Source organism: Bubalus kerabau, chromosome 9 (genome assembly GCF_029407905.1).
Source record: "Bubalus kerabau isolate K-KA32 ecotype Philippines breed swamp buffalo chromosome 9, PCC_UOA_SB_1v2, whole genome shotgun sequence".
In the NCBI taxonomy this organism is placed as follows: domain Eukaryota; kingdom Metazoa; phylum Chordata; class Mammalia; order Artiodactyla; family Bovidae; genus Bubalus; species Bubalus kerabau.
This window is the reverse complement of record NC_073632.1, coordinates 104731696-104749607: the sequence shown is the minus strand read 5'-3', so window position 1 is coordinate 104749607 and position 17912 is coordinate 104731696. Positions and strand designations below refer to the sequence as shown.

The window sequence follows — 17912 nt, the reverse complement described above, 5'->3', positions numbered from 1 at the left end:
CTGCACTTTGCAGACACTATGTTTTTTAACAAATTGAAGGTCTGTGATAAACTTGTATCAAGCAACTCTTTCGGCACTATTTTTCCAACAGCATCATATATTAAGTAAGGTATGTACATGTTTTTTAGACATAATGCTATTGTACACTTAATAAACTACAGTGTACTGTAAACATAACTTTTATATGCAACTGCGAAACCAAAAAAACTGTGTTTCTGACTTGACTGCAATATTTGATGAATTTTGGTGGTCTGGAACTGAACCCACATTGTCTCCAAGGTGCGTGTGTCCTTATGAGTTACATTTTTTCATAACAGTGTGGAAAACATTAGCATGCATTATTCACATGATGCTTTGAAGCATTCATGGATTCTGACCTGACTGGGAAGGTTTAACAAGTAAACACAGGCATTCAGGGATGGCTTATCAATACACTCTATCAGGCTCTGAGGGCTGGGTGGTTAATGGATGGAGTCATTGCAGCCAAAGTCAAGAAGCAAGGCAGGATGAAGTCTTCAGGCTGAACATCTGAGAGCATCTGCTTTCCAAGTAGGCACTTGGTAATCAGAGCAACGGTGAGGATGACAAATGACCTGACAATTCAGTTACTTCAGCATTTTACTAAATAGAAGACTTATGCAGACCTTCTCCAGATTTGGGATCCAGGGTTCCTGGAAGCGTGCAGGAGCCCAGCAGTGCCCATCCGTTTAAATGTGCTTGGCTTCTGAACACATTGGACGGAACAGCCGGAGTGAAACGGGAGACGATTTGGGACGCACAAAATGAGCAGAACGGTGAAATGTGAACTGGAGACTCTGGCAGCAGGTCCCTAAGGAGGGTGAGCCCTGCTCCCCCCGGGAGCACAGGTGGCACTCTGGGCTCCAAGCGAGAGCAGGAGCGAGGTGGGGGTGAGCAGCGGCCTGGGGTCTCCAGAGGCCGCGGTGGGGACAGAGGGGACTGGCGGCGGGGAGAGAGAGTGAAAGCTGAGAACCTGGAGGCCATCGGACCGACAACCCTGCGAAGAAGTGTACTGACGCGGGAGAATGCGAGTCCTCAGCTGGGGGAGCTAACAGGCACCAGGAGGGTGCTGTGTAGACCAGACACACTGCAGCGTATTTGTGCCGCATGTGTGTGTGTGTGTGCGCGCGCTCAGCCATGTTCAACTCTTTGTTACCCCACGGACTGTAGCCCGCCAGGCTCCTCTGTCCATGGGATTCTCCAGGCAAGAATACTGAAGGGGGTTCCCATGCCCTCCTCCAGGGCATCTTCCCCACCCAGGGATTGAACCCGCCTCTCTGGCGTCTCCGGCACTGGCAGGCGGATTCTTCAGCACTGAGCCACCTGGGGAGTCCTGCAGGGTATTTAAGTGCAGCAGCCAGGCTCGTGGAGGGATAGGGTGGGAGTGGAGGGTAGCAATGCCTGGGAGGGGGTCAGGACTCTGCACAAGGGGAATCGAGACGCCTTCTTCCCGAAGGGATGCGGTGACTCCGTCGTGATGCTTCATCAGGAGGAAAGGGTGGGAGCCGACGCGTGTGCCTTCCTTATTCTGTTGGCAGCACACGGAATGAAGACTTCCGCTTCCGGGAAATGTAACCCGAGGGTCTTAGCGGAGCGTGAGCGGCCAGGGTGGGGGCGGGGAGGGGCAGGCTGGCAGTTCGAGGGGAACAGAGGAACCGGGTGAGGGACGCGGAGGGTTGGCGGGCCGGCCAGAAGGAGCTGAGGCCTGAGGGCGAGCAGGATGGAACCCCGCCCGAGATGTACAGTGCGGGTCCCCCATGGCCCTGGCGGCAGGACTGGATCTGGAATCGAATCCAGAGAACAGGAAGGAGGGGATGGGGGCTGCAGAGGGAGGGATCCGGCCTGCGAGCTGGAGGAGCGGGAGGAGGGAGCCCCACCTCCTGGAAGGGGTATCTTGTGGGCTAAGTCGCTTCAGTCGTGTCCAACTCTTTGTGACTCTATGGCCTGCCAGGCTCCTCTGTCCATGGGATTCTCCAGATGAGAATACTGGAGTGGGTTGCCATGGCCTCCTCCAGGGGATCTTCCCTATCCAGGGGTCAAACCTGTGTCTCTTGGGTCTCCTGCATTGGCAGGCGGGTTCTTTACCACTAGTGCCACCTGGGAAGCCCCAGTGTACCTTGTCACATAGTTTAAAAAAAATCACTAATATTAAACAATATAACCTGGATGATGCAAAATATGTGGTTACTAGACACGTTAACAGACTCTAGCTATTAAAAGCTGCTGCTCCTGCTGCTGCTAAGTCGTTTCAGTCGTGTCCGACTCTGTGCGACCCCATAGACAGCAGCCCACCAGGCCCTGCCGTCCCTGGGATTCTCCAGGCAAGAACACTGGAGTGGGTTGCCATTTCTTCCGCCAATGCATGAAAGTGAAAAGTGAAAGTGAAGTCGCTCAGTCGTGTCTGATTCTTGGAGACTCCATGGACTGCAGCCTACCAGGCTCCTCCATCCATGGGATTTTCCAGGTAAGAGTACTGGAGTGGGGTGCCATTGCCTTCTCCGTATTAAAAGCTAGGTCAGATGAAATCTTAGTTCCTGTAAATGGAGCAATCGCCTTTTTGATGATTCAGATCAAGGACAGCAATTATAGGTTTCCCGTATCCATTCCACCTGCTTTGTATTCTGACCCTGAACTGGGTGAAGCAGTCCTTTTATGGGAAGACTTTACAGGCGGGGTGCATGTGATGCCTGAGGTTTCTATCCCCCCTCCCCAGACTGTCTTCTCTGAACAAGGTCCCCTTATTTTCTGACAACTAGTAAAGCAACTTTAGGTAAGAGATCATCAATAAAGTTCTTTCAGGGGCTTCCCTGGTGGTCCAGTGGTTAAGAATCTGCCTTGAAATGCAGGGGACATGGGTTCGATCCCTATTCAGGGAACTAAGACCCGGAACAGCCAAAAAGAGAAAATAAAAACTCTTGCTGGTTCAGACATCAAAAATACCTTTTCCAGCTCTCTCATCCTGCAGCTCATGACAGGGGGTGAGTTACTTAATCCCTCTGCACCTGCCTTCCCCGCTCTACAAAACAGGGATAACAAACCATGCCTGATGGTGTGTGCAAGGATTAAATGAGCTGACCATTTACTGTATTTTAATGTCATCTGGTCATTTTCTTCTTAGAAGAAAGTTTCTAAGCAGGAAAGTTGTGTCAATAACTCTACGGTTATACATAGTACATTGTTGGTTGCTCAGTCATGTCCAGCTCTTTGGGATCCCATGGACTGTAGCCTGCCAGCCTCCTCTGTCCATGGGATTCTCCAGGCAAGAATACTGGAGTGGGTTGCCATTTCCTCCTCCAGGGGATCTTCCCGATCCAGGGATTGAACCTGAGTCTCCCACATTGCAGGCAGAGTCTTCACCGTCTGAGCCACCTGGGAAGCCCATGTAGTACGTTACAGTATGACTTTTTGTCCTTCCTTGGTGTTAAGTTACGTTCATGGTTTCCATTTTAGTGTCTATTCAATGTCAAGAGAACTGGGTTGCTTAATTTATAGAGCAACTTAGCCCAAATTTACCTCAACCCCAATCTGAACCTCAACAGTCACAATTCCTGACCCATCGTCACGGCTCTGCTCTCATTTCATAGATTTCAGGGGCCACAGGGAGTCATTCAGTGTTTTCTCTGAGGCCAGGTTCTCATGACAGGACAAGCAAACTGTGACAGTATGAGGCCACGGCAAACTGTCCCAAAATACGAAGCAAATTTGTCTCCTTGACCCAGCAGAACAGAAGCACGAGCCCCACTGGTGGCCTTCTCCCCAGATCCTTTTTAGGCAGATGTTTTCTGTCCAGGTTTATTGAAAGATTTCTGGTACTTGTGAAGAAAACACGCGATAGAGAGAGTTTCATATTAGAATGGTACTGTAGTTCTTTTCCAAATCTCTCACACAAGCTGGGGCTGGAGAAGAGGAAGTGGGCAGAGCTGTGGCCCTGCCAGGGAGTGCCAGGGGGCCATAACCTGCCCAGACCCGAGGGAGCTGAAGCAGTGGAGGCTCAGACGTCCTGCCAAAGCGTGTAGCTCCAAGGAGTCTATTGTGGGTCATGTCTTAGTCTTTATAACTGAGCTCCAGCTGTTCCAGCTCCAGGGAGTGGATCCCTTGGGGCGGGAATCTCACTGTTCTGTCCACCAAAGTCTTCCCTCGGGCATTCCCAGGCCAAAGCTGCCTCTCGGAGTGGACAGAGAGGCCTACACTCAATATCTGTAAACAGGGAGGGGCAGACAATGGCTATGCATGCGTTCTGTGCATAATCTCCCATCAGAACTCCATAAATGCAATCATTCCCTTTTTTTTGTGAGAACCCGAGCTCGGAAAAGTCTCAAACTAGGAAATCCGCCCATGCTCACACACCTAGCGAGCCTGTGTTCTTAGCCACTCACTTGCCTTAGAGAGAGGCCACACTGAACCAGTTCTGGTCTAAAATTTGATCATTTATTCAATTTTGCAACAATAAATGGTCATTAGCTAACTTTCTGCAGCTGATAAATACAAAGGTAGTTTTATTTCATTTTGTAATGCACTTGGTTTGGTTTAAAAATCAAAATTCTTCTGGAAGTGCCCTTTTCTGGTTGTTCAGTTGCTCAGTCATGTCCAACTCTTTGCAACCCCATGGGCCACAGCCTGCCAGGCTCCTCAGTCCATGGGATTCTCCAGGCAAGAATATGGGAGGGGGTTGCCTTGCCCTTCTGCAGGGGATCTTCCAGCTCCAAGGATCAAACTCGCATCTCTTACGTCTCCTGCATTGGCAGGTAGGTTCTTTACCACTAGTGCCAGCTGGGAAGCCCAAAGTGTTCAGTTCAGTTGTGTCCAACTCTTTGTGACCCTATGGACTGTAGCCCCTCAGGCTCCTCTGTCCATGGGATTCTCCAGGCAAGAATACTGGCGTGGGTAGCCATTTCCTTATCCAGGGGGAAGAGCCCTGTATATATACATGCTGGACAGGGGATCACAGTCATCCTATGGCAACGCTGGCTGGTGGACAATAGGTGCCTCAGGTGAATGTGTTACTACCATTATTACCAAGTAGTTGAGACAGACACAGAAAGAGCAAGCTTCTCTGTGGGAATGGTTCTTGAACAATTTCCTTTACACTCCAGAAACTCTAAAACTTCTCTATTTGATTTTTTAAAAATCGATGCCAAATTAAATGTGATTACTTTCCATTTTAGTGTTCTCCTCTCCCCCAGATATTTAATACAATTTAATGAACTGTCCACCGTGACTTCCCCATGAGGGTTTGCTTTGAAATCCTCGCTGGAGGACAATGTAAGGGCACTCGTTTCTCAATAAATGTCTCCAAAACGTTTCTCTTATTAAAGAACTAGCCGTATTAAAAGCACACATTGTCTTCTCCGTGATCCTGGAACTCCCATAAATGTGCTACCATTGAGCTCAAGAGGTCCTGGGGCCTGGCCTTTCTGCTGGTGTCTGAGAGGCATCAGCTTACAGCATCCGTCCTGGGAGCAAGAGACACACATGTTGTCTTTCATCTTGTGCTGTCGGCCACATGCCGGGTCCAGCTGGCAGAAGCCCCGTGACATCAGATCCACCCTGTGCGTCCGAGGGGCATACGCCACCACTGGGAAAGGCAGCCGAGACATGACGCTCTCAAGCAGAGAGAATGATGAGAGGGCGTGCGCTGTGCTCAAGGTGGGGAGCCTTGATCGGAACTGGGAGCGGGCCCACCGACTTCAGGTGAGCACCATCCAGACAATGGATGCTCTGGTACCTCCAGGGTCAGGGGGGCGGGGAGTAGTACCCTCAGGCTCCCGAGGAGGTAGGCTCTAACTCCAGAATCTTCATAACACGAAGAGCAAAAGCTTTCAAAGAGCTTGGGAGTCACCAATACCAAACTGTCGCATGGGTCCCCTGTCCTAAGAATCAGGACAACATTCTTCCCTCTGGGCAGCAGGACCTGCTGAGGCCCTGGCTCTATCTAAGTCTTTACGTGGGCTTCCCTGGTAAATTGGTTGGCAAAAAATCTGCCAGCAAAGCAGGAGACCCCAGTTTGATTCCTGGGCCAGGAAGATCTGCTGGAGAAGGGATAGGCTACCCACTCCAGTATTCTTGGGCTGCCCTTGTGGTTCAGCTGGTAAAGAGTCCGCCTGCAATGCAGGAGACCTGGATTCAATCCCTGGGTTGGGAAGATCCCCTGGAGAAAGGAAAGGCTACCCACTCCAGTATTCTGGTCTGGAGAATTCCATGGACTGTATAGTCCATGGGGTCGCAGAGAGTCGGATACGACTGAGCAACTTTCACTTTCACTACTTGGGTCTCTCACACTGGATACCACTGAGCTAATGGCTTTTCAGGAAAACTGCAATTTAACCAAATCTGTCTCTGTGTTGCACAAGCAGTCATAAAATAAGCTTTTCGCTTCATAAAAAATAAAATCGTGGTCTATACTATGATACACTACTAACTTGTCTTACAAGAAAAATCAAGTGTTCTATTTTGATAACTGCTAAAATGCAACCCCTTCCAGTATTCTTGCCTGGACAGTTCCATGGGCAGAGCAGCCTGGCGTGCCACAGTCCACGGGGTCACAAAAGAGTTGGACACGACTGAGCGACTGAACAACCACGACAATGTAGCTGACGCCAACCCAGGAAGCAAATGTCCCCTGCCCTTTGGAAGAGGAGCACAAGGTGGATGGTTTGCTGCTTCCTGCGTAGGAACCGGAAACGCCCAGCAAGAGGCGTGTCTCTCACCCCTCACCTTATTTGAAGTTTCCAGATTTTGTTCCTGAACCGTTTTCTAAGAAATAAGAAAACATAGTCTGTCACACTTATTTTTGGGTTTTATTACAAATAAATACAAGGTAACCATAAAACCCATAAAAGAAGGCTACTCCCAGTAACCTGTGCCAGGGTTCCCGTGTCTGGGATCAGAGCCCTTTGTACAACACCCACTTCACTGATTTAATCAGAGACTAGGATTACAAGCTTGTAGAAAATATTCTATAGGAATCACCACACGCATCTGAGGACTTTTATTTTTCATTAGCCTGATCATAGTTTTTAAAGATAAGTTCTGAATCAGTCGTGCGCTTTGAGGGATGTACTTGGTGGGGCCCATACTAGTCATACCATTGAAATGTAAGATTTTGTTGGAAAAAAAATCACGTTTATTTATTCATCTTCGTATGGGTCCCTCAACTGCATCCCTCATTGTTTTTCTCTAGTATTATACAAGCATCCACCCCCAAAATTATTAATACTTGGTTTATTATAAGCACAGAACAGTCAGAGCACAGTAATCCTTCAAAAGCCATGTTACCGAACTCCCTTGGATAAAAAGTCATGCCAATCATCATTTACTGTGCTTGTGTTATTGTCCTTCTAGAGGGCTACACCAGGAACCTTAAGAAACTTGACTTTTCCCTTACAGAATAGAAGTAAGTTTCCTTTCTTGGTTATAGTTTAAGACAAAAAAATGAGGAAAAATGGAAGGGGTTTTATTTTGTTCTGACAGGTGGGCAGTGTTTCCGCACCCCACCCCCGAAGGCCTTGGAGGGCTCAGCTCTGCGCCTTTGAACTGCTGGGAGCCGGCCCCGGGCGCCCCTCGCTGACTTGCACCGGGCACCTGTGCCCGGCTCGGCTGACGACACAGACGGGCCCGAAAGCGCCAGGACAGCTGAGAAAAGCCTACTCTGCACAGTGGACGTCAGCACCTAAAATTATGGCCCCGAGAGCCAGCGGTCCTCCTGCTGCATCCCCCAGTTAAGACTCAAGATGACAGAGACCCTGGGACAGGGGTCAGCGGTCGGGCTGCTGTCCCCCTGCTCCAGGAAGCTGGGGGGACTTCCTACAGGACCCCAGCCACCCCGTGATTCACCAGATCCCGTGGGCGTGAGGGAGAGGGAGACCCAAGCCCTGGAAGGTTAAGCTGTGAAGCAGCAGCACTGTACTTAATTAATTATTAAGTTATTAATAAAGCAAGGACCTAGGAATAAATCCAGGGAATTTGTGTCTGTGCTTTTATACTGAAAAGTATAAAACATTGTGAGGGATGTTCAATCACACCTAAGAAAGTTCAGCAACACATCATGTTCAAATGACACCAAATACACCATGTTCAAAAATCAAAATTGTTAAAATGTCCATTTTTCTCTAAATTAACATACAGGATTAGTGCAAAAGTGAAGCAGGACTGTTGCAGGAAAGAGCTTATTATAATCTATGAAGGTCAAGTTCAGGGCTGGCCGAGCCAAAGTTCTAAAAGGGGGCACATTTGTCACTCAATCCCTTCCTCGTTTACTTCTTACTTTAACCAAGATTTTATTAAATGCCGTTTGTGATTTCATCACAAATGTTTATTAAATAGTCTCCACCCTCAAGAAAGCTGCAGTCTGATTCAGCACACAGAGAGGGTGGTTGGGCAGAGGAAGGGGACCAGACCTTCAGGGTTGGGCATGGGGAGGAGGGGAGGAGGGAAGGAGGTATATTTCTGGGACAGATAACTCTTCACTGCATCTTTGGGCTTCCAGGTGGCTCAGACAGTAAAGAGTCTGCCTACCAATGCAGGAGACACAACAGGCGCAGGTTCAATCCCTGGGTTTGGAAGATCCCTGGAAGACGGCATAGAAACCCATTCTAGTATTTTTGATGGAGAATCCCATGGACAGAGGAGCCTGGAGGGCTACAGTCCCTGGAGTCGCAAAGAGTCGGACACAATTGAACACACACAGCACAGATGCATCTTTACATTAAAAAAAAAAAAAAATGGACCAGCCTCAAAAAGAAAGAGGAAAGGTATTTGGAGAAAAGGAAGCGGCACGCTCACAGCCCAGGGAGGACAACCAGGCATGTCCTGGAGGGGCTGCAGGAGGGAAGCCTGCAGAGGAGGGGGCCTGCAGGGCCCTTAGACAAGGTCATGGTGACCTTGTACACAGACCAAGGTGGGGACCGTCTTGAAGGAACCAGCTTCCCTACCATTGCATCAGGTGCCGGCAGCCTCTAAGAAACACAACAAAATGTGTATTTGTCAGGGGAGGCTCAAACCACCCCCCAAATCTCGGTGGCTTCACATAAGACAGTTTACATTCCACAGTCTCGCGAAGAGGAGATAAAGGGGAGGAAGATAGGGGCTCCCCTTCCTGCAGGCTTCAAGATCTGCACCCCATCCCGCTAAGGACCTGGCCCTCTCTGGGGGCCCCAGGATTCTCTGCACGCAGATGAGGGGAGGAAGGAAGAGGGGAGACTGTGAAAAGGAAGGTTTTCCTGCCTCCAGGTGTGTGTTTCTCTCAACATCACTGACCAGAACTCCATCACAGGACCACCTTCACCCCGAGCTGCAAGGGGAGCTGGGAAATACAGCCTTGCTGTGCGTCTCAGCGGAAAAGGACACGGTACTCTCGGCCTCAGTGGAAATCAGTGCCCATTAACATAAAAGGTAAGTTTATTAGTGATGTATTGTGCTTGACCAGAGGCCAGCTCCAGGGCCAAGTCTGAACCAGCATCTATCTCCTCTCTCCCTCCCCCACCCCCATCCAGCTCAAGACTCTATAAGTTAACAGGATCCAGTTTTTTGAGCATCCCTTAGGGCCAGGCACGGTGATAGGCACTCTACATGTGTATGGCAGGGCGATCACTAAGGAAAGTGTTATTATGTGTGTGTGTGTGTGTGTTAGTCGCTCAGTCATGTCCGACTCTGTGCGACCCCACAGACTGTAACCCGCCAGGCTCCTCTGTCCATGGAATTCTCCAGGCAAGAATACTGGAATGGGTTGCCATTTCCTTCTCCAGGGGATCTTCCTGATCCAGGGATTGAACCCAGGTCTCCGCCACTGCAGGCAGCTTCCTTACCATCTGAGCTACAGGGAAATTTCTTGTGTGTGTGTGTGGCACTGGGCAGCTTATAGGATATTACTTCCCCAACCAGGGACTGAAGCTGGGCTAAGGCAGTGAAAGCACCAGGTTCTAACCACTGGACTGCAAGGGAATTCCTAATTAGGTCCTTTCTAGAGCTGAGGAAACTGAGGCTCAGGCAGGTTCTGTGATTTGTCCTTAAAGTGGAAACATGGAGCAGCTGGGCTTTAGGCTGAGATCTCTCTGACCCCAAAGGACAGGGATGTTCTTTCCATTATATCAGGGTGGCCAAAAAGTTCACTTGGGTTTTTCCATGCGATGTTACAGAAAACTGCCTTATGCCTAGGGTCTCTAACCCATACATAACAAAGTACAGACATCCATGCCTTATCTGTTGGACATCCCCTGTGGTTGCACACCTGCCTGTGCCCAAAGCCCCACCCCATGGTGCACCAAGATTCCCAGGGAGTGTGGTGCAGCTGTGGGCACCTCATTCCAATCAATTATAGGGTTTTACTGTCAGCTGCCCATCTCTGGAGACCCCCAAGCTTTCTGCAAGTACACCGCAGCACTTCATCAGATAAAGCGTGGGACACCCGGTTGAGGAAAGGTCTGCAGAGTGTCTGGGGGAGCTGGCACTCGCTTCAACCACACATAGGCTGTTCCACCCATGAGGATCTTGTCACGGTCCTCATGTGGTCTCAGGGCCCACCTGCAAGGGCCTCACACGTGTGTGAACGATGAAGATTCCCGAACACCACTCCCATCTTTTGAATCCATGTCTGTGGGTGGGTCCCAGGAATATCCATCAGTTACTGCTCTGGGGACATTTGAATGGCTACAAATAAATAAGGATGAAGGTGAGAGCATGTGCACATGCAACATTTTCCTCCTCATATATTCTTCTCGGGCTCCTCCTTGTCCCCCGAGGCCGTGGTCAAGGTCAGTGCTTTGATTCAGCCCCAGTCAATCAGAAGAAGGCATCCCTTCACCACACCTGTCACCACTTGCGGCCTTTTGCTATCTCGGGGCAAGTCTCTCTGCCAGGCCCTGAGCTCATGGGAGACTTAGCCATCTTCGTACACCAGCCTAGTCAGCGCTTAGCATATGTTGTTGTTTAGTTGCTAACTCATGTCCGACTCTTTTGCGACCCCCATGGACTGCATGTCTCCAGGTTCCTCTGTCCATGGGATTCTCCAGGCAAGAATACTGGAGTGGGTTGCCTTTTTCTCCTCCAGGAGATCTTCCCAACTCAGGGATTGAACCTGCGTCTATTATGTCTCCTGCTTTGGCAAGGTTGGTTCTTTACCACTGTGCCACCAGGGAGGCCTGCCCAGCATATAGTAAATGCTAAATAAATTTCAATTGAGCTGTCATTGGTAAAACCCTAATAAATAAGTTGCCAGAAGAAAGCAGGAGATGAGCTTTTGTGTTCTCATCTCTTTTGGCTCTGGGTTCATACGCACATCACTGCATGGACCTGCTTGGCCATTCTGCGGCCAACACCAAGCTGCAGACACAGACCGGGATGACTGCTCACTCATTAAGCTCAACCAACACACACACAAATGCCAAACACATAACAAACAACAAGTGAGACATTTGGAACATCTTTGGGGATGTGAATTACCAAATATTAAATATAGAGTTGGGCTTCCTTGGTGGCTCAGATGGTAAAGAATCTGCCTACCAATGCAAGGGACCCAGGTTTGATCCCTGGGTTGGGATGATCCCCTGGAGAAGGGAATGGGTATCCACTCCAGTATTCTAGTCATATGTAAAACATTTAAAGAAACCGAAAAACAGAAACACAAAAATGAGCAAACGATAAGAGACTAGCAATACACGACCAGGGATATTTGAAAGATAAAAAATATGACTTTGATAAATGAAAAAGGTAAGGGCTGAAATACAAAACTTCAATGAATGCATTAAACAGCAGATTTGATAGTGCTAAATAGAACCATTGTGATGTGGAAGATAAGTCTGAAAAGCTACCTGAACCATCATACAGATACTGAAACGGGAAATATGAGAGAAAGGTTAAGAGTCATGAAGGACAGATAAAGAAGGTTCAACTTAGGTTTAATTAGAATTTCAGAAAGAAAGAGTAGAAACTAAGAAATGAAGAGATAATGGTTGAGAATATTCCAGAACCCGCCAAAGAACTAAAAATTGCAGTTAAAGAAAATACAAATGGTTCATTCAACAGCTATTTACTGAATGTCAACTATATGCCAGGGACCTTTTAGAAGCAATGCATACTAAACTGGATAAATACAAAAAATACCCACCTAGACACAACCCAAGAGAAAAGGACAATTAGACTAACAACAGGTTTTTCAAAAGCAAAAATGAGAGCTATGAGGCAGAGCTCACATCCTGAAAGGGCTGCTGCTGCTGCTAAGTCACTTCAGTCGTGTCTGACTCTGTGGGACCCCATAGACGGCAGCCCACCAGGCTCCCCCATCCCTGGGATTCTCCAGGCAAGAACACTGGAGTGGGTTGCCATTTCCTTCTCCAATGCATGAAAGTGAAAAGTGAAAGTGAAGTCACTCAGTTATGTCCGACTATTAGCAACCCCATGGACTGCAGCCTACCAGGCTCCTCTGTCCTTGGGATTTTCCAGGCAAGAGTAGTGGAGTGGGGTGCCATTGCCTTCTCCGCCTGAAAGGGCTAAGGAAAAATAACTGGCAAAATAACACTATTTACCTGGCAGAACTATCTTTCAAGAATAATGGTGAAATGACATTTTCATAGAAACAAAAGTGGAGAACATTCACCATCAAGAGATACAAACTAAATAAAAATGTTTTAAAGATGTACATGAAAAAGAAGCAGGGAAAGTGAAACGGCATGGAATGATGAGTAGACGAAGGGCAAATGTGAACCAAACATACATGATTTGCACAAAATCCATAAATTAACAATGAAAGAACAAACCTAGAATATTGGCTACTAATGCCTGTGATACAGGAGGGATTGAATCAAAGTGTTTAAGATCCCAGGTTGTTTAGGAGAAGGTTGCAGTATTCAATTCGGACTCAGTTAAGTAAACTTGGTAAAATTTCAGGGGTAACCACTGAAAGAATTGAAATGAAGAATCTAAATTCTACAACAAGGACCTACGGTACAGCACAGGGAACTATATTCAATATCCTGTGGTAGACTACAATGGAAAAGAATATGAAAAATAATTTAAGTGCTTCCCTGGTGGCTCAGATGGTAAAGCGTCTGCCTGCAATGCGGGAGACCCAGGTTCGATCCCTGGGTCGTGAAGATCCCCTAGAGAAGGCAATGGCGATCCACTCCAGCACTCTTGCCTGGAAAATCCCATGGACAGAGGAGCCTGATAGGCTACAAGGCTACAGTCCATGGGGTCGCAAAGAGTCAGACACGACTGAGTGACTTCACTTCACTTCACATGTATAACTGAATCACTTTGCTGTACAGTAGAAATTCGTTGTAAATTAAGTAAATAACTTTTTATTTATATAAAAAATATAATGAAACTAAAAAGAAATAAAAAAGGAGAAATATAAAATGAACAGTGCCACAGTTGATCCTTTGAAGTAATAACAAAATAGATGCTCTGGTGAGGTTGATTCCGTGAAAAAATAGGGAAGGCACACGTCAGGTTAAAAATAAAAACAATAGAAAAGTAAGATCTTTCCCAAAGGCCCAGAGCAAATCAGAAACTCAGCTCAGAATAAACCAGGAGCCTGGCTAACCTCCACTCTCCGGTATTCACAGCAGCGCGTCTCCACACTGGTGGGACAGCAAGGACCAGACGCTCATGGCTCTGATCTCTGAGGCTGGGTGCCTGTCCTGGGATGGATGTGCAAGAAGCAGAGCAGAGACAGAGAAACACCAGGGCAGCCCCCAAGATCAAAGCAGGCTCCGCTTTCTTCAGTGGGGCAGCCACTGCCCTCAAATTGACTTTCATGTTTTATGTGTGGGAGAAAGAATAATCTAGAAAGGGCAATTCAATCTATTTTTAATGGTGCTCTGAAGCCTTGTTCCTAGTGCGAGAGGAGTGCCCCCCTCCATCCTCCACCAAGCAAGTATTTCAAAGTCTCAATCAGTTTCAAAGACTCACTCCCTGGGGAAGAAACTGAAATATTTGGGTGGCGAGGGCCTGGACTTGTCTGCAACACATCATGCTTTCTTCGCCCAATGTCTGGCAACTAGATAAGGCTGAGATTCAGACACTGGAAAAGTTTGTGCTGAGGACCTTCAATGTAGGTGAAAAACCCACTGCATCGCCGAGAGCAGGATAAACAGGAGGGGGAGCTGGACTAAAACAGCCCTGCACTTGGCACTGACTCCTGACTTCACTTCTTGGCACCTGTTTTCACTTTGGAAGATGAAAGGGATGGCTGAGGTTGAAGTGCCCATTCAGCAGCATTCACGCCGGGAGCACAGACAGCCATTCCCACGACAGGGAAGACAGCCGCCCCATCTGCATCGTATCATGTTCCCGACACCGCGAAACGAAACAAAATGACACGCTGGTCAGTGGAGACCAGGATAGTAACTAAGTAAACAGGGACGTTCAACAAGATTTCTTGCAGGTTCTGAAGTGTGAGCAATCCGGGATCGTGTTGCTTGGACCTGTTCCAAGGACTCTGAGCGCTGCCTGGCCCAAAGGAGACTGATTCACAATCAAGACCCCCTGGATCCAGACCCAACTTGGCTACGTGGAAGGTCTGGGACGCTGGGAGGTCCCTTCACATTCTCTTGCCTCGGGCTCCCCTTCTGCAAAGCTGGGACAACGCTCTCTTTTCCTCAATGATTCGAGGATTAAATATGACAGCCATAGGGGGTCATTCTGGAATCTGAGCTCCGCTTCCACCTTCTGAGCTCTCCCAATTCACCCTCCCTTTCCATGATTAATACAATAGATTTTTAAGTCCTTGAAAACACACTGTGTACACGGTGTGAGTCAGAGATAGAACTATAGTTCCTTTCATCAGTCTGATAGAATATGAAAAATAAACCCTAATTGGACCACATGCAAAACCAAAGACAGCTGTGTATTAGCAGTGAAGAACTCTAAGAGGGAAGGAATTGTTCTAGATGCTGAACCTCCTGAACAGACAGAGGGCTTCCTCTCAAGAATCAAAACACTAAGAACAAACTAGAAGAAGCAAACAGTTTTGGATCAGAAGAAAAGGAAAAATAATCTCTAATATATTTCCAAAACTTGTCAGAGGCCTTAAGAGAGGATTCTGGATAACATTTTCGTTTTCCTTGAAGATTTTTGTCATTGTGCTGATCACACTGAGAACAGCCATCCAGTGATGTCACTGATGGTGCTGGTAGGACTACAAAGGGCTGAATCCAACCCCTGATACTACAGACGAGAATGCTAAGCCCAGAGAGGTCAAGCAATCCACCCAAGCCACACAGCCGGAGGCAGTCCCAGGTCCTGATGTGCGGTGCTCTCATCTTCCACAGGGCCTTTTTGAGCATCGTAAGACTTCATAACCTCTTTTGAAATAACCCTGGAAGGCTTGAGACAAGCCTGGAAGTCCAGAATAAGGCATCTGAGGTTAGATATCGCAACGTCTCTCTTCTCTGATGTGCATGGGTCATGTGTTCAGGGAAACCCCCCTGCAGCGTGTGTGCCTTTTGCTTTTAAGGCTCATTTTTCATTCTTCATTTGAGATTCACGTCTTCAAGAATCAGGTGTCTACTCTCCAAGGGGCATCTGCTGGTTTGCTTGGAAAGTAGCATTAAGCAGTCATGCTGGATGGAATAGAAGCAGCCACTTTGGATGCAACTCGAAGGAAGTACTGGTGATAATACCCTTTCCCACGCCCGTTCATTTCAAGAGTGAAATCCCTAACACCATCAGCCTATAAAGCAAGTCCTGATGGTGACCCACAAATTAGGTAGAAATTAAAGTATCCCAGACACACACTGATATGGCCTGGCCGGGGTTTGATCTCTATAGCTCTTAGCAGAGGACTTTACACAGTGTGTTCACACACAGAGCATGCATAACCTCAAAGATCGACAACCCCAACACCAGAAAGATGTGGTCACCCGACCAAAGAACACCGTTAACAGGCAGAAGAGGCACTGCAAACCCTGAAGCCAGTGTTTTCCCCCATTATTCAAGGCAGTCCTTAAACACTCCTCGTGACAATCAATTAAAGACATTTTTCCCCCCAAATTGCCTGGGCACATTCAATCATTTGTTAGAAATTCAATTGATCTGTGATTGCAAACAAAGTTCAGTAAAACTCTCATCCCATCCACCCAAGCTCAGTGGGTCCCTGAGGTTAGAGCCAACCAAGATAAAGATGCAAACTGCCAGACCAGGGTAGAGACAGTCCTGCCACCAAGGGAGAGGGCACCTAACCTGCAATGCCCTGCTTCCTTGTGAAAATGAAGTCACTCAGTCATGTCCAACTCTTGGCGACCCAGACCTAGCCCAAGAGCCTGTGGGGACTGCCAGCACCAGCTACCCCAACCGAGAGGAGTGCCCCCACCCGGCCCCCAGGAGCCACCCACAGTAAGTGGGGTGTTCGCTCTGCATGCTTTGGGGGGAGATTTTTTTTTTAATTCAAAACCTCAGCTTTCCCAACTTCTCTCAAATGTTGCTCTTTGCCCCAAAGGAGTTTTACCAAAATCATGCTCCCAGGATAGCCTCGACCTTTGTCCTTTTGCATTTCAGATAATCACGTGGGTGGCTCTGCCTTCAAATTTAGATTTCTCCTTTCTTTTTTTGCCGGCTGGAGACCACCAGCCGGCTCCGTGTCGCTCGCCCCAGACTCCGCGGTTCTCTATCCACACGTCCACATGTCCCTTCCGACTACTTGCTCACACACAGCTCAGAGATAACGCGCATCCCATTGGATGCTCGGATCCCCAAGAAGGCGTGAGCGAAGTATCTTAGCCCTCGGCTTCTAGGGCAGTTTTCGTTCACCCCTGCAACCAAAGCTGCTGCTGCTAAGTCGCTTCAGTCGTGTCCGACTCTGTGCGACCCTATAGACGGCAGCCCACCAGGCTCCGCCGTTCCTGGGATTCTCCAGGCAAGAACACTGGAGTGGGTTGCCATTTCCTTCTCCAATGCATGAAAGCACCTCTCCATTAACACGGAATTCTCCAGGCCTGTAGCCTTTCCCTTCTCCACAGATTCTTCCCAACTCAGGGATCGAACCCAGGTGGTCCCACATTGCAGGCGGATTCTTTACCTGCTGAACCACAAGGGAAGCCCCGTTAACTCCCTAGCGGGGGAGGAGAGGGGGGGCGAGAAAAGCCACAACCCCGGGGCGGGCAGTTGCGACGCAGCCCCTGCGAGTGCAGGATGAAGCAGGCGGGGGCCCGGAGGTAACCGACTGGTCTCAGCCTCCGCGCACCGTCCCGGCGGCCGGCTTGCTGGGCTCCCGGCCTCCGCGGCGATCCGCGCGCCGCCCGCCGCCGCCGGGCCCCTTACCTCGCTGACGATGGTCGAGTGGGCCTGGGCGTACCGCCAGCCGTCCCGGCACTGCACGAGCGGCGCGGAGCGGTTGGGGAAGGCGGCGAGCGGGTCGGCGCAGCTCAGCGCGCCGGGGGCGGCGCTGGCGTTGGCCGCCTCCAGGAGGTAGCGCTGGCAGCGGCCGTCGCCGCGGCCCTCGGGGGGCGCGGGGCCGGAGGGAGCGGGCGCCGTGCGGTTCCACTCCTCCTCGGGGCTCCAGCCGCAGCGCTCGGCCAGCGCGGTGGCGCTCGGCCCGCGGCACCAGTAGTGGTCGGGCCGGCTGCCCAGGAAGACCACGCCGACGAAGAGGAAGGCGAAGGTGACGCCCGTTAGGCACAGCAGCAGGAACACGCGCCGCTGGAAGCGCCCGAACTCGCCGGCCCGCTGCAGCGCCTCGTCGAAGGACGGCATGGTGCGCTCGCCCGCCTCCCCCGAGCGCATCTGCCGCCCGCCGCCCCGGGCCGCCGAGTGACCCGCCGGCCGGCCGGCCGCCTCCTCCGCCCCGGCCGCCTCCCCCGCGCTCCCCGCCTCACGCCCCTGGGCGCCGCGCCAGCGGACGGCGCTCCTCGGGCCCCGGGGCCCCCGCCTCCCGCCCCCGGGGGCGTGGGGAGTAGGGGGGC

General features: G+C 49.7%; 1 protein-coding gene across 1 annotated transcript in view; it reads right to left on the bottom strand.

Annotated features, from left to right (window-relative positions):
* Window positions 1–17764, bottom strand: part of SLC22A3 (solute carrier family 22 member 3) — a 99218-nt gene extending 81454 nt beyond the window's left edge. The window contains exon 1 of the mRNA XM_055536143.1: window positions 17272–17764. Within this exon, the coding sequence (XP_055392118.1) occupies window positions 17272–17733 (462 nt within the window). The 5' untranslated portion in view covers window positions 17734–17764. The remainder of the gene's footprint in view (window positions 1–17271) is intronic.
* Window positions 17765–17912: the final 148 nt, after the last annotated feature.